This window comes from Thunnus thynnus, chromosome 10 (assembly GCF_963924715.1).
Source record: "Thunnus thynnus chromosome 10, fThuThy2.1, whole genome shotgun sequence".
Lineage (NCBI taxonomy): Eukaryota > Metazoa > Chordata > Actinopteri > Scombriformes > Scombridae > Thunnus > Thunnus thynnus.
Genome location: NC_089526.1, coordinates 20,369,531 through 20,395,084, shown reverse-complemented (window position 1 = coordinate 20,395,084; position 25,554 = coordinate 20,369,531). Strand labels below are relative to the sequence as shown.

At 44.4% G+C, this 25,554-nt stretch overlaps 2 protein-coding genes across 3 annotated transcripts; both read left to right on the top strand.

Annotated features, from left to right (window-relative positions):
• Positions 1 to 1,895: 1,895 nt before the first annotated feature.
• On the top strand, positions 1,896 to 19,575 carry arid1aa (AT-rich interaction domain 1Aa). 2 transcript variants are annotated; one of them, XM_067601993.1, is made up of 20 exons: positions 1,896 to 3,134; positions 5,648 to 5,866; positions 5,974 to 6,639; positions 6,762 to 6,857; positions 7,619 to 7,859; positions 8,562 to 8,651; positions 8,758 to 8,928; positions 9,534 to 9,867; positions 10,009 to 10,154; positions 10,261 to 10,346; positions 10,465 to 10,674; positions 10,782 to 10,986; positions 11,160 to 11,313; positions 11,474 to 11,637; positions 11,759 to 11,957; positions 13,917 to 14,042; positions 14,889 to 14,985; positions 15,176 to 16,016; positions 16,171 to 16,301; positions 16,399 to 19,575. In XM_067601993.1, exons 1-20 carry the CDS (start codon positions 2,217 to 2,219, stop codon positions 18,292 to 18,294), a joined length of 6,990 nt encoding a protein of 2,329 aa, XP_067458094.1. In that variant the 5' UTR covers positions 1,896 to 2,216; the 3' UTR covers positions 18,295 to 19,575. The 2 variants fall into 2 exon arrangements, with proteins under 2 accessions (XP_067458094.1, XP_067458093.1); XM_067601992.1 differs by having other exon boundaries at positions 11,468 to 11,637.
• A 1,727-nt stretch (positions 19,576 to 21,302) lies between these two features.
• On the top strand, positions 21,303 to 24,409 carry pigv (phosphatidylinositol glycan anchor biosynthesis, class V). The gene is made up of 3 exons (XM_067601994.1): positions 21,303 to 21,924; positions 22,206 to 23,372; positions 23,477 to 24,409. Exons 1-3 carry the CDS (start codon positions 21,856 to 21,858, stop codon positions 23,762 to 23,764), a joined length of 1,524 nt encoding a protein of 507 aa, XP_067458095.1. The 5' UTR covers positions 21,303 to 21,855; the 3' UTR covers positions 23,765 to 24,409.
• Positions 24,410 to 25,554: the final 1,145 nt, after the last annotated feature.

Genomic DNA, 25,554 nt, shown 5'->3' with positions numbered 1-25,554 from the left:
AACTCTTCCCTGCAGCCAGAGCAGAAAAATTAAGTCAGGCGGGGAGAGGAAGCCACATTAAATCTGTGTTTCTGCACAACTGGCCCTGTGTCTGGTCTCTGGGATGGAAGACCCTCTGTCTTTTTCTAAAAGCAACTAAAACTCTCTCTCTACTTTGGAGATCACTCATTTCTACTGCTGTTATTGTCTTCCTTTCTTTACAGTGAAACCCAGTTTAAATCGTCTGCTTTTTAAATCCAAAGCAAATAATGACTACACACACACACGCACACGCACACAACACACATTTTAAAATTGAGGCTTCGTGTGCGTGCGTGCGCTTCTCGTGCCAGACTAAAATAATTGGTGATCCACTTTGCGAGCTCGCACTGATGTGGGAAATGACATTAAACCTGAGTGTTATGATGTGGCTGTGAAATTATATGTGGACAGCTTCTTGCCTCGCAAACCTCTCTGAGCTCTCCGTGCATTAGGGGGGTGTGTCAGGCAGAATGTTAAATTGTGATCCGATGTTTGTACATGTGATCAAGTATGACTTCTCACTGGTACTTCCTGCCTCCCCCCCTCTCTCTATAAGCCCCCTAGAGGTAGATGTGTGTGCATGTGTGTGTGTGTGTGTGTGTGCGTGTATTGGAGAGAGAAGAGAGACAGTTTCTGTGTGTGTGTGTGTGTGTGTGTGTGTGTGAGAGAGAGAGAGAGAGAGTGTATGTGTATCAAGAGTGAGAAAAGAAACCGAAAGACAGATTTCGCACCACTTGCGCTCTAAATTTGAAATAAACACCCAGAACTATTAAACGCCTCATAAACCTTTCTATGCCTTTGCATTTCACCCTTTTAAATAATAAAAAAAAACTCTGTATTGCACACACACACACACACACACTTCTCATTACCATCCCACCCCTGCTCAATGCTGTGCACACACCCTGAGCGTTTTGCGGATGCCAAAAATGTCTGCTTCATTTGACTGAAGGGAGGGGACAAATGCTCCATTTTCCTAATTGTTGTGAGACTTTGAAACTATCCATGCATCCTCTGTCTGGTAGATAAAGTCTGGGGTTTTTTTTGTTTTGTTTTGTTTCTTTTCTTTTTTTTTTTGTACAGCGTAGTTCAATGTTATAGGGTGAGAGAGCTGGAGCCTGCGCCCATCCCCCCACACTCAGCCGAGGAGTGTTTCTGCTGGAGTGAGAGACAGACAGAGAGGAGAGGGGGTGGTAGAGGAGAGCAGGCAGGCAGGCAGGCAGAGGGGAGGGAATAAGAGGGAATGTGCATTGGTAGTCTCGTTTGCTGCAAGGCTTCCTCCTTCTGCTCTGGAAAAACCTGTGTGTGTGTTGCCTTTGCTTGCCTAAATACCTCTGAGAATCACTGGTGGGAAATAACTTAATGCACCAGGTCATTTTTTTTTTAGCTGGATGCATTCATAGATATGGCTTTTAGTGTTCTTTTATTCTGTTTTTTCTCTCCAATTAAGTGTGTGGCAAGTCAAGCTAAATGAACTCAGACAGCAAATAGTCCCCCTCCCTCCCCTCTCTTTCATTTAATTCTCATCTTGCAATGTGCGCTGCACAGCTCTTTACACATGTGTGCACACAGACACTTTGAAATTTATATATTTCATGAATTAATTGGTTTCCCTTTTGCACAGCTCACTCAATAAATTCACCATGCATATATTTTTTTATAATGCACATCCTCTTGGGTGGTTTATTTATTTATAAATGCATTGTTTTGATATGTTGGTAACACAACATTTATGAGTTGTGTGAACATTAGACTCCTCGTGTGGAGAAAATATTCCACCTATAGGGGGAAAAAAGACAATGTGATGTTGTAAGATAGAAGAATCCAGTCCGTGTTGTGAAGGGGATCCGGTCCATGCTTTGCGGCCATCTGTGCGGCTCAGTAAAATGGCTGTATCTAGCGGAGCCTCGTGTTGGTTGGGCTCGCTCCCTGCCTCTACCCGGGCTCACTAACACAACTCCCACAACAATTTCTGTCGCTTTTTTTACGCATTGTATGGAGCCTCCATCATCTCTCTAACCCATTTACGGAACCGGAACCGGGGGGATGGCAGCCGGGTTCGGTCCGGTTTGAGGGGGTGGGAATGAATCGGCACAAGGATAAATGGTTATAAACAATTATTTATATTCAATGCTAGCTTTTGATTGTGACTGACTCGCCGAGAGAGGGAGAGAGGAGGTGGGGGGGGTAATATCATGGCCGCTCAGGTCGCCACTCTTAACACTAGCCCGCCTTCCGAACTCAAAAAGCCGGATCGAGACCCCAAGGAGGAGTCGGTACCGGGGGAGAAGCAGGCGGACAAAAAGCAGCCCGGTTTGGACAGCGGGTCGCCGGGCCGGGGGGAGCCGCAGGACGGGACCGACGGTGGAAATGCAGGGGGAGGAGGGGAGCCTGAGATGAAGAACGGGAATGGGAACCCGCCCAGGGCTAACAATAATAACCAGAATGACTCTGTCGGACCGGAGGGGAATAACCACCCCGGGTTGGTGCACCACCACGGCCCCGCTTTCCCTCCACCTTCGTACGGATACAGCCAGCACTACGGTCGGGCCCCTTTTCATCAACATGGCGGACAACAAAGCCCTGGCATGGCAGCTGCTGCGGGTCCGGCCGTGCAGTCGAGCAACATGATGGACCCGTATCAACCTAACTCACACGAACATGGCTTTTCAAACCACCAGTTTAACAATTACAACCCATTCCCGAACAGGACTCCCTATCCCGGGCAAACATACGCCATGAACTCCCCTCGCAGTACCCCGGCGCCGACAGCTGGGGGGCAGCCTGCTAAGCAGCAGCAGCAGCCACCACCACCACCGGCGGCGGCGGGAGGACCCACGGCGATGGCTGGATCTTACAGTAACCAGAGATATAACATTGGAAACCCTCAGCCTACATCCACGCCGACACTCAACAAGCTCCTCACCTCCCCCAGCTCGACGCGGGGATATCCAAACTACCCGTCCGGCGACTACAGCAACCAAGAGGGAGCCAGTAAAGACATGGGTAGCAGCGGCCAGTATGGAGGGAGCAATCCGGGCTGGCAACAAAGAAGCCATCACCCGTCGCCTATGAGCCCGGGAGGTGCCGGGCAGCCGCTAGTTAGAAACCAGGTAAAAATCACTTTATAACAGGAGCATCATGTGGGCTTTTCTCACGTCTCCTTCCCTCCTCCTAGCTACTTCACAACGAAGCAGGCCAGCCATTGTCTGCTAGTAGTTCGCAAAGACTCTAAAATGGCTGCCTCTCGTGTGTATGTGTGTTTTTCTGTCTTCCTTTTACACTTAACCGTTAAATAACGGCCGTTTTCAACATATTTATGGAGGCGTGTAGCGACACATGAGAGCCGTTTGAAGATGGAAGTTGTTGAAACGACGTTAACGTTAAGGACGTTCAGGGAGAGCCAAGAAGGCCCGACTTTGAAAAACGGGGCGAAAATGCACACCGACGAGCAACGGCTCATTTTTCACTCCCGATAGCTTTCCTACACGTTTTAAACGTTAAATTTACACTGTATTCTGTTTATATGTATAAATAACAGTATATAAAAGGCGGCATGTTCTCACACATTAGCTTGTGATAGTCGCTTATACGTTCACGTTGTATTGTTTTCTTGCCCGATAAGCTATAATTGTGTGGCTATGACGGGAAGGGATGTGTTGCATGCCGAATTAGCCTCACGGTTAGTTAAATCTCTTATATCCCTCCAGTTTAAAATACCATAAGATGTAATGTAAGGACGTAAAAGATTACATTTTGATCATATAATGCTTAAATGAGAACCCTTTTGCTAAAAAGGCTGCTGGGCTTCCCCCACACATGCTGCCTGTAAACAAGTCAGCTCGGCCATATGAGTGAGTGGCTGCAGCCCGCAGATTGCAGTTTGCACTGGGATTTGAATTGTGGAGGTAAAAATCCTGCTGTCAAAGCCAGGAGATAGTTGGTCTTGGGTTGACATGCTAGCTGAAATCTGATTGGCTCCTCATCCGCTGCTCATGGCCATTTATAATTACATGTGATGCAAGGCAACAGTTGCTGATAAGAACACACAGCATTAACTCATCACAGGGTCACCAGAGGTATTGCTGCTCGCTTCACTCCTCTTTTCTGCTCCAGTTTTCTCCACCAACTCAACATATAGTGTTGGAGATACTGGGACATACTTGGATAATGTGTGGTTTTGTAATTTATTTAATATTGTCTATACTGAGGGGAGGGGGGGGGGACTCAAATTACCAGCTGTGTGTTTTAGCATATATGCAACATGGGTTAAATTACTGCCAGAACCAGGCCTGTCTCATACTTTGTAGCTTGATGATTTAAAAAATGTACCTTCATGATAACTGTAGCTTGATGATTTAAAAAATGTACCTCCATGATAACCGCAGTCTGTATAATTGTATATGACAGCTCAAGTGCCATGTGTTGTTTTTATCTAATCCAAAACACATTAACAGCATTATAATTAATGTTCACAACAACAGTGTTTACTACATCTGCTGTCCTATTAATTATCTAGATTTACATACCACCTAATTTGTTACCCTTGATATTCCTTAGATAAAAGAAATACAGACTCATAGACACTCTGTTCTATTTTTTAACTTGTTACACAGCAGCAAAAGACAAATTTGAGCTCAGCGTGTGAGGATGTGTGCGGTGTTGATTCTGTGTCTGGCATGCCACACAAGTTTTGACTGTGTGACTGCAAAGAATTCCCCCCCAATCCTCCCCCCAAGCCAATCAGAAGGCAGTCCACCATCTCTCACCCACCAAGGGAGTTTCCTCTCTGTCTTATGCAGATTAGCCATGTGCTGCTCTTATTTATTTCACTTAATTATCCTGGATCTGCAAAATGTCATGTAAGGCATTTTGCATGCTATTTGTGAAAGACTGTTAAGCTGAGGAGGCTCTTTCCCAGCAAAGTGCACATCTGGGAATTCACTTGATGTAATGAACGGGGATACTTTTGTTGAAATTATCATACAATTCCTGATATTTTAGTGCCAAATAGTTTTGATGGAGGTGAGGGGAATAATTGTATTCTAAATGTAAGGTATGAGCGTAACGCAACATTAAGTTGGAGACATTTTTGGATTTAGACATAGTATCTGAAGATTGGTTGTAATAACTGTTGGGATATATAGACCAGTAGGCTCTTGTACATTTTTCACTCTCTCTGGCTGTTGTGAAAGTACTTCCTTCATTTCTGGTGTCATTCATCCAGAGCCAAACTGCCTTCTCCGGGAGAAAAAAAATCTACTTGGACCAGGCTCAAAACAGGAGCACAGCTGGGATATGTTTAAGATTGGGCAGACTGCCCTCCATTTGAAAGTAGATATATATAGCTCTGTTGACTTCCGAAACTATGGCAAAGTGAGGTGAAAAAAATCAGAGTAATGACCGTGGGAAACAAGGTGAAAAAAACACAATTTCCTCATTCACTGAAGTTTGTTTTACACTTTTAGCTTTGCAGAAGTTTAACACTGCAGCCAAGCATTTTATGGACTTAAATTATATAAGATCAAGTAAAGATGTTAATCACACCATTTGTAATTATCCACATTTCACATGTGTTATTTGGTTGTTTAATTGGTGTATTATTTGTGTTTTTCACTTTGTTCAGCCACCTGGTCCCATGGACCCAATGGTAAAAATGAGAGGTCAACCATATGGAGCAGGCAGTCCTTACGGTCAGCAATCGCAGCAAGGGCCTCCCACAGGTCCGCAGCAGGGGCCCGGTTACCCTGGCCAGGGATATGGCCCTCCGACTCCCCAGCGATACCCAGTGGGAATGCAAGGACGCACTCCTGGAGGCATGGGTGGCATGCCGTATGGTCCACAGGTACATCACAGCATAATATTTATAAATTACTACTCAGTTTATGCATTTCATCCTCTATCAGTGCTTTTTTTTCAGTTGTGTTCAAAGTGCTTGTGTATTCTGTTTAGATGGGATCTTATGGACAGCAGGGACCAGGAGGATATGGCTCTCAGGGCCAGACACCGTATTACGGACAGCCTGGTCAAGCTCCTCACCCAGGCCAGCAGCAAACCCCCTACTCTCAGCCCCCAGCAGGACAACCGGGTGGCCAGACACCTTACCCAGGGCAGCCTCACCCACCGCAGACTTCTGCCCCACACACGCAAGGAGGAGCCCCCTATCAGCAGCCCCACATGCCCCCACAGTCCCAGGGGCCACTGCCAGGCCCATCCCAAGGGCCCCCACAGCCTCAGCCTCCTTATTCCCAAACCTCAGCCCCACAGTCTGGCCAGTCTCCCTACGCCCAGCAGCAGGGCCCTCCCAGTCAGGCCCCGCCGCCAAGTTCCCAGGCTCCCCCTGGATCACAGGGCCAGTCTAACTACCCAGGATCCACACAGGGGCCTCAACAGCCCCCCTCACAGCAACAGCAGGCACAGTCCCAACCTCCACAGCAGCCACCGGGACACAGCCAGCACCCACAGGGCCAGCCGGCAGCGTACCCGCAGAACCCTCAGCAGCAGCAGCAGCAGCAGCAGCAGCAACAACAACAGCAGCAGCAGCAGCAGCAGCAGCAGCAGCAGCAGCAAACACAACAGTCACCTTATCAGCGCTTTCCTCCTCCTCCACAACAGCAGGTACCACCCTCAGTCTGGGATCATATTCATCACACTTAATTATCTTTCTCTGTGTGTACTCACATGCGTGCTTCCCTGTATCTCTGGCAGCACACTTAAGCTTGTGTTCTGTTGTCTTTTAGGAGGTATCCCAGGACTCTTTTCAGTCCAACGCCCCGCCATCCACTCAGCCTAAAAGTGGCCCAGAGGACAGCCAAGGCCGCCCCTCCAGCCTTCCGGTCAGTTATGCTTGTTATATCACTGCTGGAACACGGAAAGCCTTTTTTACTCTGTGTTTTCGCTTTCTATTTGTACCTTGAGGTTTTTATTACAGGACATATTTATTTTACTGCTTATCAAAAAATATGAGGCTCATTGCATTTAGAAATCCCTTTTGTGCTGCTTTGAGTGCCAGTTATTAATGTTGTAAAAGCTTGTACCGTGGCTGCCGTGCTTTCTGTCCCTTGACGACTTTCGACTTAATGTGCTGCTGTACATTAGTGGCTGTTAAGACAGCTGTGTGGCTGATGCTTGTGGAAAAGCTGCTGTGTAAATCAGTACATCTGAGATGAATACAAGGGAGTTTGTTTATGTATTAAAATCACATGGCAAGGCTGCTGCTACATGCTGACTCAGCTGGCATCCTACAAACCCTGGTAACCATGGCAACCCCCAGCACTAATGCGCACTCCTTTTTTTTTTTTCTTTGAAAAAGATAAATAAGGACAAAGGCCTCTGGGTCTGTGTGTGTGTAGTATCAGTATGTGTGCCACTCATATCTAAACACCAGCGTGGGTATTGCAACATGCTAATACTACAGCCGGTATATGAATTAAACAATGATAATAAAAACCAAAAAATGTATAATTAATCTGATTTTAAATGTAAATGCTGTACTGGAACTGATTCTTCTGAAGTCACAAATTGTCTTTTTCTATTTTTCATTAAAAAAAAATGTGTCCGTTAACTCTGCCTTTGCTCTTCTTGTATGTGTTTTCAGGACCTGTCAGGGTCCATCGATGACCTGCCCACAGGTGCAGAGGGTGCCCTGAGTCCTGGTGTGAGCACGCCAGGTGTGTCGAGCAGCCAGGGCGAGCAGAGCAACCCGGCTCAGTCGCCCTTCTCCCCTCACACCTCTCCCCACCTGCCAGGCATCCGAGGGCCTTCGCCTTCCCCAGCTGGCTCCCCTGCCAGCGCCAGCACGCCCCGCACAGGACCGCTGTCACCCGCCAACATGCCAGGTGGGCCGATCCCTCACACGCTGAAATGAAACATAAGATCAGTAACAAACTTTGTAATTTAGGCACCATAATGTCAAACTACTGACCATTATTTCTTCAATCATTTGATGTTTTTTCAGTATTTTGCCATATTATTTTTGCTTTTTGTCATGACAATTTTCTTGCATTGATTATTGTATTACAAGGAAAACAAACCACAAATCAACTTAAATTCTTAACTGAAACCACATTGCCCCGATTTTAAATTCTCTCATAAGTAGCTGTAACCCTAGAAAAAACATAGTTCCACATCGAGCAGATACTATTTATACAGTATATTTTGTTTTTTCTTGTTTCAACACTTTCTTATGACTTATTTCTTTCTCAAATTGTATCTTACAGAAGTTTTGACATTGTAACATGGTTTTATGTTAGGCAGGATGTATTTTTGCTAGCCACGTTTTCTAGTTTTGTCAGCAAAATACATCTTAAGAAAGGACTTCTTAATATTTTCTACCTGTCAAAGACCTGGTAGGATTCTTTGATATTCTGGGTTCAACTTTGTTGATCATTCAGTTGAAAATGGAAATTCTTAGGCCTTAAATGATTTAACCACAGTAGCTAAAAGTATGACTCTTCTTTCAAACTCATCAATACTTCACCCAGTCATGATATATCACTATTGTACCTTGACACTAACTTGACTTGAATACTCATCTGTAGGGACCCAGATGCCTCCTAGGCCATCGAGTGTGCAGTCAGATGGGAGCCTACACCCTGCAATGAGTCAGTCTCCTATGGCCCAGGACAGAGGTATGCTGCAGCCTAAAAGCAAAGTGTTCACAGAGATTAACACATCAAGACTGTTTGCTGTAGCATCTGAGTCTGAGCACCGTCTCCCTCTCTCACCCTGTTTCAGGGTTTATGCAGAGAAACCCTCAGATGCCCCCGTATGGCTCCCCTCAGTCAGCCTCTGCACTGTCACCACGCCAGTCCTCAGGGGGACAGATGCATCCTGGGATGGGCCAATATCAGCAGAACAACTCCATGGGTGGCTACGGACAGCAGGGAGGACAATATGGCCCTCAAGGTGTGTGTAGTTGTGGGTTGGCACTGTTGGTGTTTGACTTGATGAGAGAACTTTGTTCTGTCTGGAAATTCTGTTGTGATTTTGTGAAAAGATTCATTGTAATGGTGGATATTTTTGAGCTTTCAGGTTTGATTTATAAAAGTTTTCTTGATTCACTATCTATTTATGAAGTTTTCTCATGTACATTTCCCATTAGACAGACCTATGGAATATATCTCCTAGCCTCATAGGAATACCATGCTACCGCTGGTCCCTCCCTCTGACTCTGTTGCTGCTATTAATAGCTGTGAAGCAGAGAGTCAGCTGATGTAGCAGAGCCTCCTGTCAGTAGAGCTGAGACTGTGACGAAGGCTTGTTGCTCAGGGTGCATAGCTCTCACTGCTAGCACACTGTAGGGGAAAAGTCTGCCTCTCACACAGCTCTTAACAAAAAGACTGTTATAGTTATAACAAAATGCTTTTACTTTTGAACTCACAAATAATATGTTGCAATGAGGATTTTTCCAGACTAGTGTATAGTTATAGCCAAGTGATTACTGATTTCTTTCTTTTTTTTTTTTCTTTTTTTTTTTTTTTCATAATTTGTTGATATAATATCATCCTCAGGTTATCCTCGGCAACCTGGCTATGGCAACATGCCCAATGCCAACTACCCCGGGCCAGGCATGGGCCCAATGAACCCCATGGCAGGCCAGGGTGGGGGGCCACCATATGCTGGCATGCCTCCAGGAAGAATGCCTCCAAATCAAATGGGGGCACGTCCCTACGGCCCCAATATGGGACCCAACATGGGTCCCAACATGACCCCTAATATGCCTCCTAACATGGGCAATATGCCACCCCAGGTAGGCTCAGGGATGTGTCCTCCTCCAGGCATGAACAGAAAGCCCCAGGACCCCGCAGCCATGCAGCACCCTGCCACTAATTCCATGCACAACAGGTTGGTTTATGATGGATCCTCCTTTTATTCACCTTGCAAGACTTCTCATTGGCTTCTCACTTGGGCTTAAATATGAGATGGCAGTGCCATACTTCGTCACTTGTGAATACTAGATGCTCATTTATGTTTTCCTCCATCCAGGATGCCTGGTTACCCCAACATGTCTCCAAGCATGATGGGCTCTGGCCCACCCTATGGCCCGCCCATGAACAACATGCCTGGAATGATGAACACTCAAGGTGGATCACCTTATCCCATGGGTCCAAATATGGCCAATAACTCGAGTGGTAAGTTGTACAGAGATGACTACACCTAGCTTTAGTCTTTCTTTAATTTGGCTATTTCACAGCTCAAGAAATGATTTTATTCTAATCTCTATGCTTGTGTGTCTAGGTATGGCCCCGAGTCCAGAGATGAACAATAAGATGAATAACAAAGTAGATGGGGGTGGAACACCCAAACCAGAGCCCAAATCTAAGGTAACTTTGACTACTATATGTTGTAATAAACATATTTTTCAAAGTCTAAACATCACAAATATGCAAAATGTTTCACCATATTTCAAAGTTGGACTCTCATTTCTCTTGTGCAAAACAGAAGTCCAATTCTTCGACCACAACCAATGAAAAGATAATGCGCCTGTATGAGTTAGGCCCTGAGCCGGACAGGAAGATGTGGGTGGACCGTTATTTGGCCTTCATTGAAGAGAAAGCCATGGGCATGACCAACCTTCCCGCTGTAGGACGCAAACCCCTCGACCTCTTCCGGCTGTATATGTCGGTTAAAGAGATCGGAGGCATGACACAGGTTAATATGGCATTTCTAAACAATACTGCATTATTACTGCAAATTACATTTATTTCTTGCCCCTTTATTGAATCGGTTTTCTAATTGTCTTGTTGTGTGTCTCTCAGGTGAATAAGAATAAGAAGTGGCGTGATCTGGCCACTAGCCTGAATGTGGGTACATCCAGCAGTGCTGCCAGTTCTTTGAAGAAGCAGTACATCCAGTGTTTGTACGCCTTTGAGTGCAAAATTGAGCGCGGTGAGGACCCTCCTCCTGAGATTTTTACAGACAACAAAAAGAACCAAGCTGCTAAGGTCCAGCCACCCTCTCCAGGTAAGAGTCATACTCATGCAATCTTTTCAAACAAACACGTTTCAGTCCAGTTCTGATTCAGTAGCCCACATCCATGCACTTCAAAACCAACAAAAATACTGAACTTGCTGTGTTTCATTGTCATTAATGTCATGTACCATCTCTGTCTGTTCTTCTCTTATTTCAAACTGAAGCGTCCCTCTGCTCCACAGCTGGGTCAGGCTCTCTGCAGGGTCCCCAGACACCCCAGTCCACCAGCAGCTCCATGGCTGAGGGAGGAGACTTAAAACCTCCTACTCCGGCCTCCACTCCTCACACCCAGATGCCCCCCATGCCACCAGGGTCTAGGTGACTCTCGTTTAACACCTCTGCAAAATTTTACCAATTGATTTGTAGCTTCTCAAAGACATTACAATTCGAGAAACTAATTTCTTTTTGCATTTTCTTCCGTCTCTCCCATTTATCTCCTTATTTCCCCTGCCCCCCTTTGCTTCTCTTCTAGGAGCAGCGTTAACCTGCAGGACCCCTTCTCTGAAGGTAGTGACCCCGCTTTCCCCAGGAAGAACATGACACCCAACTCCGCCTATCAGTCTGGCATGAACACCCCAGACATGCAAGGGCGCATGGGCACCTACGAACCCAACAAGGACCCATTTGGTAACATGCGGAAAGGTGGGCACACTGAATAGACAAAAGCTCAACTATGTTATCCTAGAAATTAAGACGTCCTTTATTAACTGCTCAGTTAATTAGTTCTAAATTGACTTTATTTTATTTCTGAATCCATTTCCAGTTGGGGAGCAGTTTCTACCTGCCAACCAGGGCCCTAACAGCGGGGTGGGTGACCAACAGCAGCAGCAACCGCCACAACAACAACAACAACAGCAGCAGCAGCAGCAGCCTCCATTCAACAGAGGTCCGCCTGGGGCCATAGGCACGATGCCAATGGGGCCCAGACAGCAGTATCCTTACGGACCAGGCTACGACAGGAGGTAAGAATTATTGAATGGTAGATGGTGTTTTTCAAGGTCATTGAACACTACTGATCATAATCAGCAGCTATCTTTATGATCTGTCAAACCTCAAAGTCCCGATGCAGGTCAGAAAAAGTATGTCTGCTAAATCATTTTCAGGACTGAAATTGTTTACATTTGATCAAATTTTAAGACAGGGTGGATGGACTTCTTACACACTTAGCTTAAATTATGCTTTCTACAATCTACTGTCATGGGTTTGATGCAGAAACAGGAACAAAATGCAATCTTCAAATTCAGTTGAACATCTGAAAAAGGTGCAACTTTTAAAAAGGAAGATGTGGTTGGACTGTGGTGCACGTGTGACTGGTGTTGTCTCTGCCCATCCTGTGAGTTAAAAAACAGTCATAGTCAAAACAATAATCAGTCAAAAATAATTTCTTATTCATGCACATGGCTGTGCATTTATTTATTTATTCATTTGATTAAAAACAATGTTGCCCACTGACATAAGATAACTTGTCTTTGTGACAACAGAAGGGTCACGATTAACAAAAAAAGTTTTAAAATTAAAACTTCTGGTCTAGATTGAAAATTCAGGACAAAATATTTGACTGTACTTGTAAGAACTCGTTAGATCTTGTTCTAAGTTCTGCCTTGTGTTTCCAGTTTTTCAAACTAGAACTTTTCAGATATTCATCTTTGTTCGCTGTTTGGTAGGTGAGTGTGACGAGAGCGGGTCAGTTGTGGGGCAGACAACGATGGGAAAAAGTGATGCTAATACAGATTTTATTTTACATCCAGATGTGATGACTGGTAAACATCAGTATTGTTAAATTACTAGAAGAGCTCCTCCCACAGTAAGAGGTTGACAGAACGGAACAGAGAGAGAACAAAAGACCGGCTTCAGACCAGCTCCCACCCTGCTTACCAGGTCTCCAGTGCTGGGTGCATCCGTCAGAGAAGGCGGCTGCTGGTCCGGGGAGCTCTCTGCTCCACACAGTTGTTAAAACAGCCCACTGCTTGATTCTCTCCTGAATTTGTAGATGGACGGGTGATGATGAAAAGTCTGGTGGAGAACCAACTGCCATTTTTAAGGGTTTTTCTAAATAAATATATAAATAAAATATAATATATCTTATAAATAAAATATAGCAAAGCAGCGTGCTTGCACTGTTCTGCTACTTTGTGGGGAAAAATGGCTCACTACTAGAAATGTTACATGATTTAGAAAATATCAACGCTACTGAAATGTTACTGGGAATTGCAACACTGTGCACACAAGCTACAGTTTTCTCAGGCAAATGTGAAACAAGGCAGCAAAACAGGCGGCAGATATGGTGAATCAGAATACACGCTTATATCTAAACACTTGTCCTGCATTATTAATTGCAGTGTTTGTCATGTTGCAAACCAGCTGTTGCATTCCTTCCCCCTGAGAGTACCTGGAACTTGGATTTGGTACCAACTCCTGAGCAGTGTCGAAATTTAGGTTGAGAAACTCGCCCCAAAAGCAGACAGAGTATAGTAGAAACAGAACCTGCAACAGTGGCTACATCTTAAGTTATGGATCGTTTGTTAAGTAGTTTTCTTCTCACTGGCCAGTTCTTGTACAAACAGTGCTGACACCAACATGGCTCCCAATAATACTCTGCCTGATGTTTTTCTGAGTGCCACTAATAGCACTAATTTTGTTTGGCAATTTCTTACATTTTTTAAGTCTCTTGTGCTACTATTACATTATGAAACTCAATGTCTTAAATAGGTCCTTTTTTTAAAAAAAAAAGTAGTTGCCTGCTTGTACATGACTGGTAGCAGTCACAGGGTATTTTGGAAAGTAGCTGACATTAAACTGACATCCCAAGTATTTGTGTTCAAGTTGTAATCTTAATACATCATCCTTTTTTGAAGAGCTTTTGCATCATTTTTATGTCTTTGTGTGAAAACATATCCTGTGTATTGTTCTGATTTTCCCAGATCGGAGCAAGGAATGGGCCCAGAAGGCAACATGGGATCCGGTGCTCCTCAGCCAAACCCTATGATGCCTGCCAATGCCGACACGGGGATGTATTCGCCAAATCGCTTCCCACCACAGCAGCCACGGTCAGTTCACATAGCACTTATTTGCCAAGCTTCTTAGGCTTAAAGCTCCTGTCACTGGAAACTGATCATTCTTCATATGAAACAATTGTATTGCTTTTGTGAGTCCTAATGTGTGTTGGAATATATTTTAAATAATGTGCGAGTCTTAGAAGGTTCAGAAATGCAGGAAATAGATGAGAGTTTTTCAGTGTTAAAAGACTACATATTTGATCCAGTTGTAGACAAAATCTAGTTAAAATTATTCTGATTTTTATTATTTTGACTAATATTCATCAGAACATGTTCACATCAGGAATTTTGTTGCCATCCTGCTTGGATAAAAATATTTACCCCAAATTTTACATGATTTCCACAGCTCTTTGGTTTGGCCTTATTGCGTGTGGATGCAGTGATGTAAGCACAGACAGAGTCGTGTTGCTTTAAGTGTACTTTGAATTTGAAATATGTAAATCCCATTTTAATTGTCTGAGGCGGGTATTGTTTCCCAACTATTAAGTAGTACAATTAACAAAAAGGGCAATGTATTTATTTTCAAAATTCACATTTTTACTTGGTATTCAATACAAGTTTGGGGGGAAAATAATGAACCATATTTGTACAATGGACACAGATATGATGGAGGTTTAGTATAATATAATTGAGGTGAAGCTGTAAACAAAGAGACATACTTACAACTGGATGTCTTTTATCGATTTAGCGTTTTTTGGTCGTAAATTCATCAAAACCCGCCATAATGCTGATTATATGTCTGTCTGTACATGTGTAACAGTGGACCAAGACTTAATCTGGTAAGTGAGAGATGCACAATATTTTCATGGTCAAACTGACGAGGCATAATGTTTGCAGGCTTGATTCCTATGGTAATCAGTATCCTGGACAGGGAACGCCCCCTACTGGCTCCTACCCAAATCAGCAGCCTGGAATGTACCCGCAGCAACAACAGGTAAATGATCAATCTGCACTACAATAATTCAATACACTGGGATCAGACAACATCAGAGTTTTACTTTGTACTGTTTTAGTATATTTCCGTTCTCTTTGACAGAGCTGCTATCATATAGTAGATTTGTTTTTTTTCATTATTGTGAACCCATGTACTCATTTTAATATTTCTCCTGAACTCTTATGTGTAGAGTTACAAGCGTCCTGTGGAAGGGGGTTACCCTCCATCAAAACGTCATGAGGCTGAGTACAGTGGGCCCTTCCCTGGTGGACAACAACCACCGCAGCAGCAACAGCAAGGAGGCGCCTCTGCACCCTCTTCAGGACAGCAGGAGTCATACAATCAATACGGCGGCAGTGGGCCCTTCCCTGGCTCTGATCGCCGTCCCCCTGGCCCAGGCAATCAGTTCCCCTTCCCCTTTGGTCGTGAACGGATGCAGGGAGCAACAGGGCCCAATGCTCAGCCCACCATGCCCCCTCAGATGATGCAGTCAGGCCCGGAGGGTCCTCAGGGAGGCATGTGGCAGGGACCGCGAGACATGAACTATCAGAACTACCCTAGCCGGCAGGGTGGCCCTGGGGGCCCACCCCAGGGACCCAGTTACCCTGGCATGAACCGCTCAGAGGAGATGATGTCATCAGAGCAGCGCATGAATCACGATGGCCAGTGGGCAGGTCAGATGGGCCCGCGGCAGCCTCCTTATGGTCCAGCGGGGCCTGGTCAACCTATGCCTCGTTCCGTACAGTCCAACTACCAGCCCCCTCAGGGTGTGCAGAACCACATTCCACAGGTGTCCAGCCCAGCCTCCATGCCCCGCCCCTTGGAAAGCAGGACATCACCCAGTAAATCTCCCTATATGCACGGAGTAATGAAGATGCAGAAGGCTGGCCCTCCAGTGCCTGCATCACACATAGTGCCCCCTCCAGTGCAGTCACCTCTAATAAGGCGAGACATGCCTTTTCCCCTGGGCTCTGTAGAAGCTACCCATCCTGTCCTGAAACCACGCCGGAGACTCACCGTGAAAGATATCGGTATGACTCTAAACCAGAAATATCAGAATAATTCTTTATTATTGACAGCACTGCCTAGTGTTGCATAGTCCACCTCTATTGGCCTCAGTTCTAAGTTGTTTCTCAGAGAGTACTTTGGTACGAATTTTATTTTTTTTTTGTCTTAACATCTTAGGAACACCGGAGGCCTGGAGAGTCATGATGTCATTAAAGTCTGGTCTATTGGCTGAGAGTACGTGGGCCTTAGATACCATCAACATTCTCCTGTATGATGACAGCAGTATTTCCACCTTTGATCTCAACACGGTGAGACTTAACAAAGTGCCCTTAATGATGGTTTATAATGGCACACTCTGCTTGGTGGTCGTGTCTAACATTTTCTATATTTCTGCTCTTTCTTTAGTTGCCCGGCCTATTAGAGTTGGTGGTTGAGTATTTCAGACGCTGCCTCATTGAAATCTTCGGCATCCTGCGGGAGTATGAGGTGGGGGACCCTGGCCAGAGGACACTACTTGATCCTGATGCCTTGAAACGAGACTTCGACAGCACGGAGGGAGAGGAACCACGGGCTGAGGACATGGATCAGGAGGAAGATGATGAGGAGGAAGAGGAGGAACGGGAAACGGAGAGGCCAGCTCACGTGAAAGAGGAGGAAGTGCAAGAGCAGTGCTCTGAGTCTCGGGGTCGAGATGAAAAGGCAGAAGATGAAGACAGGAAGAGCAAGGGTTCTTCATCTGAACAGACGGGTTCATCGCAATCCTTACCTGCCCATGAGAGACCCAAACAGGCCAGCAAGTTCGACAAGTTTCCCTTAAAGGTGGTACGAAAGAAAGACCCATTTGTGGCTGGCCAGGCCAATAATCACGGTAAACTGCAGGAGTTTGACAGTGGTTTACTGCATTGGAGTGCTGGAGGGGGAGACTCAACAGAGCACATTCAGACCCACTTCGAACCCCACAAGGACTTCTTGGAACCACGAGAACGAATACCTGTGCCCCCAATGTTGCTGAGGAGACGAGTCCCAGAAGAAGATTTACGGGAATATTGTTTCCCAACAGAGGAGGAGAAAAGGAAGAATCAGGATGAAGAAGAAGGGCCAAAAGAGACACCTTCCTCAGAGAAATCAGCAGCAGCAGCAGCCGTGTCAGAGAAGGCCAGCTCCTCACCCGACACCGAGGAGAAGAGGAAAACAGATTCTGAGACAAAGACAGTTGAGAAAGGTGCTAAAAGTCACCAGGAGAATAACAGACCCATTCCTTCCTTTGGCAGTGCTTCAACCCAGCAAGCACAGCCGACCAGCACCATCCTGGAGGATGAGCCTCACAGTAAAGATGAAGGGCCGCTCATTGCTCTGGCCAACTGGCAGGATTCTTTAGCCAGGCGCTGCATCTGTATCTCCAACATTGTCCGCAGTCTCTCCTTTGTTCCAGGCAATGACCACGAGATGTCCAAACATCCAGGGCTGCTACTTCTGCTGGGACGCCTGATCCTGCTCCACCACAGGCACCCTGAGCGCAAACAGGCGCCACTCACCTACGAGAAAGACGAGGATTCAGATGAAGGAGTGGGCCAAAGGGATGAATGGTGGTGGGACTGCTTGGAGCTCCTGAGGGAGAACACACTGGTCACTTTGGCGAACATCTCAGGCCAACTGGACCTCTCCATCTACCCTGAGAGCATCTGCTTGCCTCTGTTGGACGGTCTCCTTCACTGGGCTGTCTGCCCCTCAGCAGAAGCCCAGGACCCATTCCCCACCCTGGGCCCCCACAGTGCTTTGTCACCTCAGAGACTGGTCCTGGAGACGCTAAGCAAGCTAAGCATCCAAGACAACAATGTGGACCTCATCTTGGCCACTCCACCATTCAGTCGGTTGGAGAAGCTATACGGGAACCTCGTACGGCTAATCGGAGACAGGAAGGTTGCAGTCTGCAGGGAGATGGCCGTGGTCCTACTGGCCAACCTCGCCCAGGGTGATACCATGGCAGCCCGAGCAATCGCTGTTCAGAAGGGCAGTGTGGGCAACTTGCTGGGCTTCCTGGAGGATAGTCTCGCAGCCACACAGCTCCAGCAGAGCCAGAGCTCTCTACTACACCTACAGGGGATGCACTTCGAGCCCACAAGCCCGGACATGATGCGGCGAGCTGCCCGGGCTCTGCACGCCTTAGCCAAGGTGGAGGACAACCACTCAGAGTTCACACTACATGAGTCCCGACTCCTCGACCTTTCAGTGTCTCCCCTAATGAACTCGCTGGTTTCTCATGTTATCTGTGATGTACTCTTTTTGATTGGCCAGTCATGACAGCTGTAGGGAGCCGTGGCTCCACTTTTCAGGGGTTTCATCCCCATCCCCTCTTCCCTGGTAACCTGGCTTGTGTGTGCAACAGGGCAAGGAAAGTTCAAGTGACTGTCTTTAATTTATGAAAATCCTTCGGATTCCATTCTCTGAGCCCTCCCCAGGCCGTCCTTGCTCGAGGAGGGTAATCGCAGAGCTGTGGTGGATTACAAACCAGAGAGATGCCCATAAAGTGACACTACTTGCAACATGAATGCCAACTGGATGACACAGAGCAGAGCACCGCAGTTGGGAGACTGTTCTGCACTTGGGGGAAAGTACTTTTTAATAAAGATAAATAAATGAATAAATAAATAAATAGCTGAAAAACAAAAACTGTAACCAAAGTTGCTGTCTCGTTTACAGTGAGTTTGGGAGACACAGTGTGCCCTAGCTCTCCCCTGGAGGGTACAATGAGTCTGTAACTGGTTGACGTTCAGAGGTGAAGCAGACTGACAAGTGGCCTACTGGTTATAGTTGCTGTAGTTGGATTATCACCAGTCAGCCCGACAGTAGACTAAATGCTGTCAATAGTAACCTTCACCGGGGAGGCCTGTGCAGTGTGCAGTAGATTGTAGGACATTTTCTGTACCGTACTGCTCTTGAGTGTAAGCATTCTGTAACACACGTTTCACACAGAAGCTGACGATGCAGCTCTTCTAGAGTTTTGAGGTCATTTTAGTTTGGTGTTAAACAGAAAATGGCTTTCTTCCCCAAAGTATCAAGAACCTACAACACCCTTACCTCCTCTTATCCCTTGATTGTATGAATACCCTTATGAAAAGAAATCACCTCTTAGGACTGGTTTTCAACTTCAAATACAGCTTTGCTGTGGTGTATATATAATGTTGTACATTACACTTCCTTTCTCTGTGTCTGTCTCTGTCTGTGTCACTATTCTCACACTTGTTATTGGTGAGGGATGGAGGCTGACATGTGAGTTTGGTCTGTGACCTCCAGTCCCTGCTGATTAGACCCACTCCTCTGGTCGCTCCACAGCTCCGTAGTACGGCAGACACGGCTCAAACCTGTTATCTCCTGGTACAACAAAAATAAACTAGATGAAGTACACATTTGACAATTTTTCTCCAGTCATGGATTCTGCATATTTGTATTTCAGACTATGTAGCTAAGACAACATGTAAATTCCTCCCTTTCCCTTTTTTGGCTCAATGAATATCATTTATTCAGTATGAAATCTTTATACTATATGTTCCACGTGGTAAGAATAAATGTACATTAAATCTTCGTAAGCTGTTTGATGGTTTTGTTCTTCTGGAATAATTATCTCTTCTGGACAAACAAATCAACAAACGTGTGAATTCTCACAAGATTAGGTTCAACATAATTTCTGAGATATGTGCAACTTCACCTCAAGAAACCTGAAGGAAACATGGTCCCATTCAGTGGATTTAATGTTCATATGGAATTCATTGTGTTTGCAAAAACCTTTATTACAGTTTCTATGTTTCAGTAAAACAATGCGTAAATGTTACCTTTAACTTACACCATCAGTGAGTTTTACACATTTTAACAGGCTTTATATTAGGGCTGAATGGTTTTGAAAAAAATGTATAATTCCAATTATTTTGACTGATACTGCAATTGCAGTATGATTTGGGATGTTAGAGGGAATGATAATTGTTCCATCATTGTTCTCATTTCAATTGAAGAACATATGAAAATGATTATGGTATGATTTTTGCAGGGATCTGTACCAAACAAAGATGTTAAATCTTCATAATATGATATGTAGACCAGGAGCCTCCCTGCAGCACAATATTTAATTCAAAATGGTATTTTGACTCACATTTTGCCTTTATCAAATATTGCACCTCCTGTGATTTGAAAATTACAGGCCATATTGTGATAAAATTTCAACTAATGGTTCAGCCCTACTTCATAACATGGACTGAAGGCTTTTTTCTCTTTGCATACATTTATCGCATTATGCTCCAACAAAGTTCAGTTTACACCTTCACAGGGGGCAAACACAAATAACTTAATATACATTTTCACTTATTATATACACATGTAATGTGTATCAGTATCACGAAACGTGAAACGAAAAAAACACTTTTAAATCAACATTTATGAGATTCAGATTACCTACAAATGGTCAAATGTTCACCTTAATTCCGAGCCAATCAAATGTAAAATACTAAGTTTATAAAGCCAGAATAGTGTTTTCACTGAAGCTTGAATGAGGAATAAAACCATGAGTCCGTGAGACGGTGTGGAGCACAGCCTGCTGGAGGACAGGAAGATGGTCACGTGGTCGCGAACAGCGTGGTCAGAGCAGACGGACAGGTAATACTGTGGCATTCATGTGGTGTCGGAATAATCGGAAAAATGAGTTCCCATCTGGGTTCATTCACGTGAACGCCCCTTCAAGTCGGAAAGTCGGCGAAAATTTTGGTAAACGACTTGCCGAAAGTTGACGTCATATACACATAAACACGGCGGACGAAAGTAAATATTTGGTTGATGGCAAGAAACTTCTTACTCACGTATTACATATCAATCTTTTGCTCACATGTAATTTGTAATATCCGTTGCTCATCAATTGCTGTCCACGTAGAGTGACCTAGATCAGTTAGAAAAGTCATTTATTATCATTAACCCTGATATGAATGTACTGGTGCAGCAACAAGTCTGGGACAAAATACAACACATCTCCTTTGTAGCGTTGTTTCCACATTATGACTGAAAAGCTAATGAACACACCGAAGTCGTAAGAGCGACTTGAACTCTATAGGGACCATCCGAGGAGCACATGAACGTAGCATAAGATTTAGGTCAATAAAAGACAAATTGGAATATGCTATTACCTTTATTACAATCCATAGTACTTTATTAAGAAAATGAAGCTTGCGTGGTGTGCAGGAGAATCGAGACAAAAGGGCACTCTTCATCCCGTGAACCATTATTTTTTAAAGAGGTTTGCGGTTACACCGGAAGTGAAAAGAGCCATTCGAAACGGTCGTCTCTGCATGGTAACCCCAGAACCGTGAAAACCCGCGAAATATCTCGCGAGAGTGATCATTTTAATCCAAACCATGATCTGTCCCCGAGCCTAACCAGTACTTTTTTGTGCCTAAATACGACTATACCTAAATCACAGCGTTGTCACATCATAAAACATAATCATGTTGTACAACGCGCTCAACGAAGAAACAACGGGTACAAATCTCGCGAGAGTCGCAAATGTAGGGTAACCATCTAGACACGACCATTCGAAACGATCCAGCAGCAGCAGCAGCCTGCAGCAGGATGAGGACAAAGATTACACCTGAGCGAAAACAAACGCTGCTAGAAGACGGTTGGCTATCAAATAACATCAATGTTTACCCTCTCTTAAATTTTTCAAACCAATGTCGATGCGGAAAACTGTAGAATCTTTCATTTACCGAGTAGTTTTTCTTAGCTAGCTATGTTTTATAGAAAATATGACGAGTCCAGTATTGACTGTATCGTAGCAGCGAGGATGCTCAGGCCTCTCATAACAAGATTTTGTCTGTCTAATCAATGACTATGGATGTCAGAGCAGTTCTGGAGTTTGCTACAGTTACCAGGGGCCTCTCACTGTTTTTACAGGTAAGTCTTTTGCAAGTTGGCTGTTGTAAATGTGACAAATTTGCTAATCTAGCATTACCAGCTCATACTAACATTACTTTTCCCTGAACGTTTCAGTCACCTTGACAGTAATATACAGTATATTTGTGTGGTAGACAATGAACAATGCTCTAGGGAATACATTCATAAGTTACTGCATATGCTAAGTGGCTCTAAGTGGCTGCACACCTGTGTAGTTTGTTTCTCATCAAAACTCTGCATATAAAGGCAATATATTTAATAAATAACATGTTTTTCTTCAGGCTGTTTTGAATGCTGCCATCCCTGACCATGATGCTGATGCATTCAGGCCCCCACGGACAGAGGAGCCTCTCTACCTGGACTCTGCAGTGGAGTGGTTGTTGGGCGGACTCTCTCACTGGGACGCCGAGCATTTCCTCTTCATTGCCGAGAGGGGATACCTCTATGAGCACAACTTTGCTTTCTTCCCCCTTTTCCCCGTCATCCTCCGAGGCCTGGCGGAGACACTGCTGTGGCCCCTGAGCAGCTGGCTGAGTGTGCGGGGGCGTTTGCTGGTGGCTGTCGCTCTGGGGAACAGTGCCCTCTTCCTGCTGAGCGTGGTCGCCTTGCACGCGCTCAGTAGAATCGTTTTGCAGGACAGGCGTCTCGCTCTGCTCTCCAGCCTGCTCTACTGCGTCACGCCTGCAAATGTTTTCATGACCGCTGGGTACTCGGAGAGCCTGTTTGCCGCGCTCACTTTCGGTGGCCTGTTCCTCCTGGAGAAAGGTTTCACCTTCCGAGCCTGCCTGGCTCTCAGTATAGCCACTGCAGCACGATCTAACGGACTTGTTAACATAGGATTTCTGCTGTATCTTCCATCACTGCACGCCATTTCCCAGATTCGTGTATATCGCACAACAACAAAAGGCCACAGTAAAGTCTTCCACTACATCTGGGTCATCATCCGTCTCCTGCTCACCTCTCTTCTGGGAACTGCAATTATTGCCCTTCCCTTCTGTGCTTTCCAGTACTATGGGTATAGGACGTTTTGTACACCATCAGTCTCCTTAGAGCGGATCCCCCCTGCACTTCTATCGCTGGCTGAACGGAAGGGCTACCGGGTCCCAGATGAAAATAGTCCTCCACCCCTTTGGTGCATGAGACCGCTTCCCTTGCTTTATTCTCACATCCAGGATGTGTACTGGGATGTGGGCTTCCTCCGTTACTTTGAACTGAGGCAGATACCAAACTTTATTCTTGCTCTACCCATGGCTACTCTCGGTGTAATGGCAGCTTATGCTTATTTCCAAGCAAATCCAGAACTGTGTCTGAGACTTGGACTTTGGGAGACAGGTGTAAATAAAGGACATGACAAACCCATACCGGGATTCTTCAACCCCAGAGTGTTTGTGTATATTGTACATTCAACAGTACTCCTGGTGTTTGGGACCTTGTGCATGCATGTGCAGGTAAGGAAATCACATTGTAAGCTTCTTGTGGAATCTGTTTAATAAAATATGTGATGAACAACTGTTAATTTCCACTCATTGCTCATTTAACTCTGCATTTCTAGGTTCTAACCAGGTTCATGGCCTCCTCGTCTCCTGTGCCCTTCTGGATAAGCGCTCATCTCCTCCTCCTCAACGAGCCACTTCTTCATCGAAGGAAAACATCGACGCCCAACATACAGATGCAGACACATTCCAGAAATGGATGCAAGCATACACCTCAAAACCCCGTCATTGCACTGCTGCCACACTTTAAAACTTGTTCTCCCACTACACAGAGCATACTGGGATACTTCTTCTCTTACTGGGTGCTGGGCCTCACACTGCATTGTAACTTCTTGCCATGGACTTGAATTTAGACATTAGTCTGAGCATTAAATGCAAATTTTCTATGTAGAATTGGGCTTTATTCCAAATTATATAAATCCACATACAGGTGTTTTTACACTACATCAACAGTAGATTTTTGTTAAACCAAAGATTGGTAAATTGTTTGTTGCAAGAGCATTAAAAGGAATTTGTCATGAAAATAATAGGTTATTTAAATAGCACAATTTGTCACTTGTATTTAAAAAAAGAAAAATCACTAACTTTTATTTGGGGAAAACAAATCTAAAGCCAAGTAAAGTATGAAAAATGCCGTGCCTCATATTCTTCTCATATTGCCCAGTCCTATATAGAACGTTACATTTTTATGCAGATTTATTCATGCAATAGTCAAGAAGTTTTATTTGCACATCTTAGTTAAATGTCTTTGTAATTGTTTGAGAACAAACTTGTGTACAGTACAACTGAAACTTGACTGTTTACTGTATGGTTGTAAATCTTGGGAAGAACTGTGGTTGTACTGGTAAAATATATTTTTATTTCTTGCTGGAGCATTGAAATTTTAACTATTCTGTTTAATATTGCACTGCATGTTTGGAATAATTATTCCAGGTTTTATGTTGGGGCTTTTAATGTGAATGAAAAAATAAAGTTGTTGTTTCCTCAATTTACTGAAGCATTCTTTTAAGTTCATTTAATTTTTTATAAAGTTAATATTTTATGTGATAAATGTTAAACTGCTGTATATTGTTTTTGTAGTAAAGAACCTTTTGCATTGGCAAGACGGCCTTAAAGATTGATTCACACATAGTGTATGTACACCTGCAAGGCTTTTTCATGAGCAAAGTCATCTCTCCTCATAATGGAACAGTTCTCTCAAGGTGTATCTCTGCTGAACAGTCTAATTAGTTTTATATTTTACAGGATTACATTTCTTTGGCCTTTATTTTCAATTGATACTGTCAATATAACTAAGTCTACATGGATCAGAAGTCAAATAATTACAACTCTGATAATGTGTTGCAATCATTAACATTCCCACGCAACAAATTTGACAAATACAAATAAATATGTCACAGCCGACATACACACGGAGAACTGGCCTGGTAGTCAAACTCCACCTGTTAAAGGATAGATACACATTTTTTCGAGTATGTCTCAAAACATTACACATAGGCCCATATGTATATTGAAACAATTTTTGCTGGCTGTAATAATTTCTCCTGTTCATACCAGCCATTAAGACATTCCTTCCCAATATGCCTCTAATGAAAGAGATGGAGGGCAAAATCAACAGTACACAAAGAGGGAACGGTACGTCAGGACATCAGACGGCAAACTATTCTACATTTGGCATGTCGTATTTGCAGGGTGTTATTATTGATATATTCTTTACAAAAAGCAATTATGGTGTCTACCTTTAGGCTAGCATGTTTGAAATATTATTCTATTCCTTTTGAACAATAAAATAGTAATAACAGAACTTGGACACTATAAACACCATATCTTGTACTGTCATGCAGTCTGCCTGTTCATAGTTCTGTATGACTATAGGTCTCTAGAGGAAAACTTTTTCTTTTTGGTCTATTATGAACAATTTTGCTTGTTAGAAATAAATTGTTATATTTTATTTACAGGCTTTAATAAATTAATGTGGTGAAAACATAATATTTAGGGCTGCTGATGCCAGTACAAACAGATTAGAATTGTACTGGAGCTGCTGTTTGCCACTGATCTACAAATCATGTTAGTGTTCATTTGAGGCGTTTGCGCAGTTACAGATCTGCGATGAGTCCTGCGTGGTCACGTCTACATC

Coding starts and splice junctions, on each gene's coding strand:
- pigv (XM_067601994.1), top strand. CDS start 21,856: ATGACTATGGATGTCAGAGCAGTTCTGGAGTTTGCTACAGTTACCAGG. Junction 21,925..22,205: donor GCCTCTCACTGTTTTTACAG/GTAAGTCTTTTG, acceptor GTTTTTCTTCAG/GCTGTTTTGAATGCTGCCAT. Junction 23,373..23,476: donor CCTTGTGCATGCATGTGCAG/GTAAGGAAATCA, acceptor CTGCATTTCTAG/GTTCTAACCAGGTTCATGGC.
- arid1aa (XM_067601992.1), top strand. CDS start 2,217: ATGGCCGCTCAGGTCGCCACTCTTAACACTAGCCCGCCTTCCGAACTC. Junction 5,867..5,973: donor GCATGCCGTATGGTCCACAG/GTACATCACAGC, acceptor TATTCTGTTTAG/ATGGGATCTTATGGACAGCA. Junction 6,858..7,618: donor GCCGCCCCTCCAGCCTTCCG/GTCAGTTATGCT, acceptor ATGTGTTTTCAG/GACCTGTCAGGGTCCATCGA.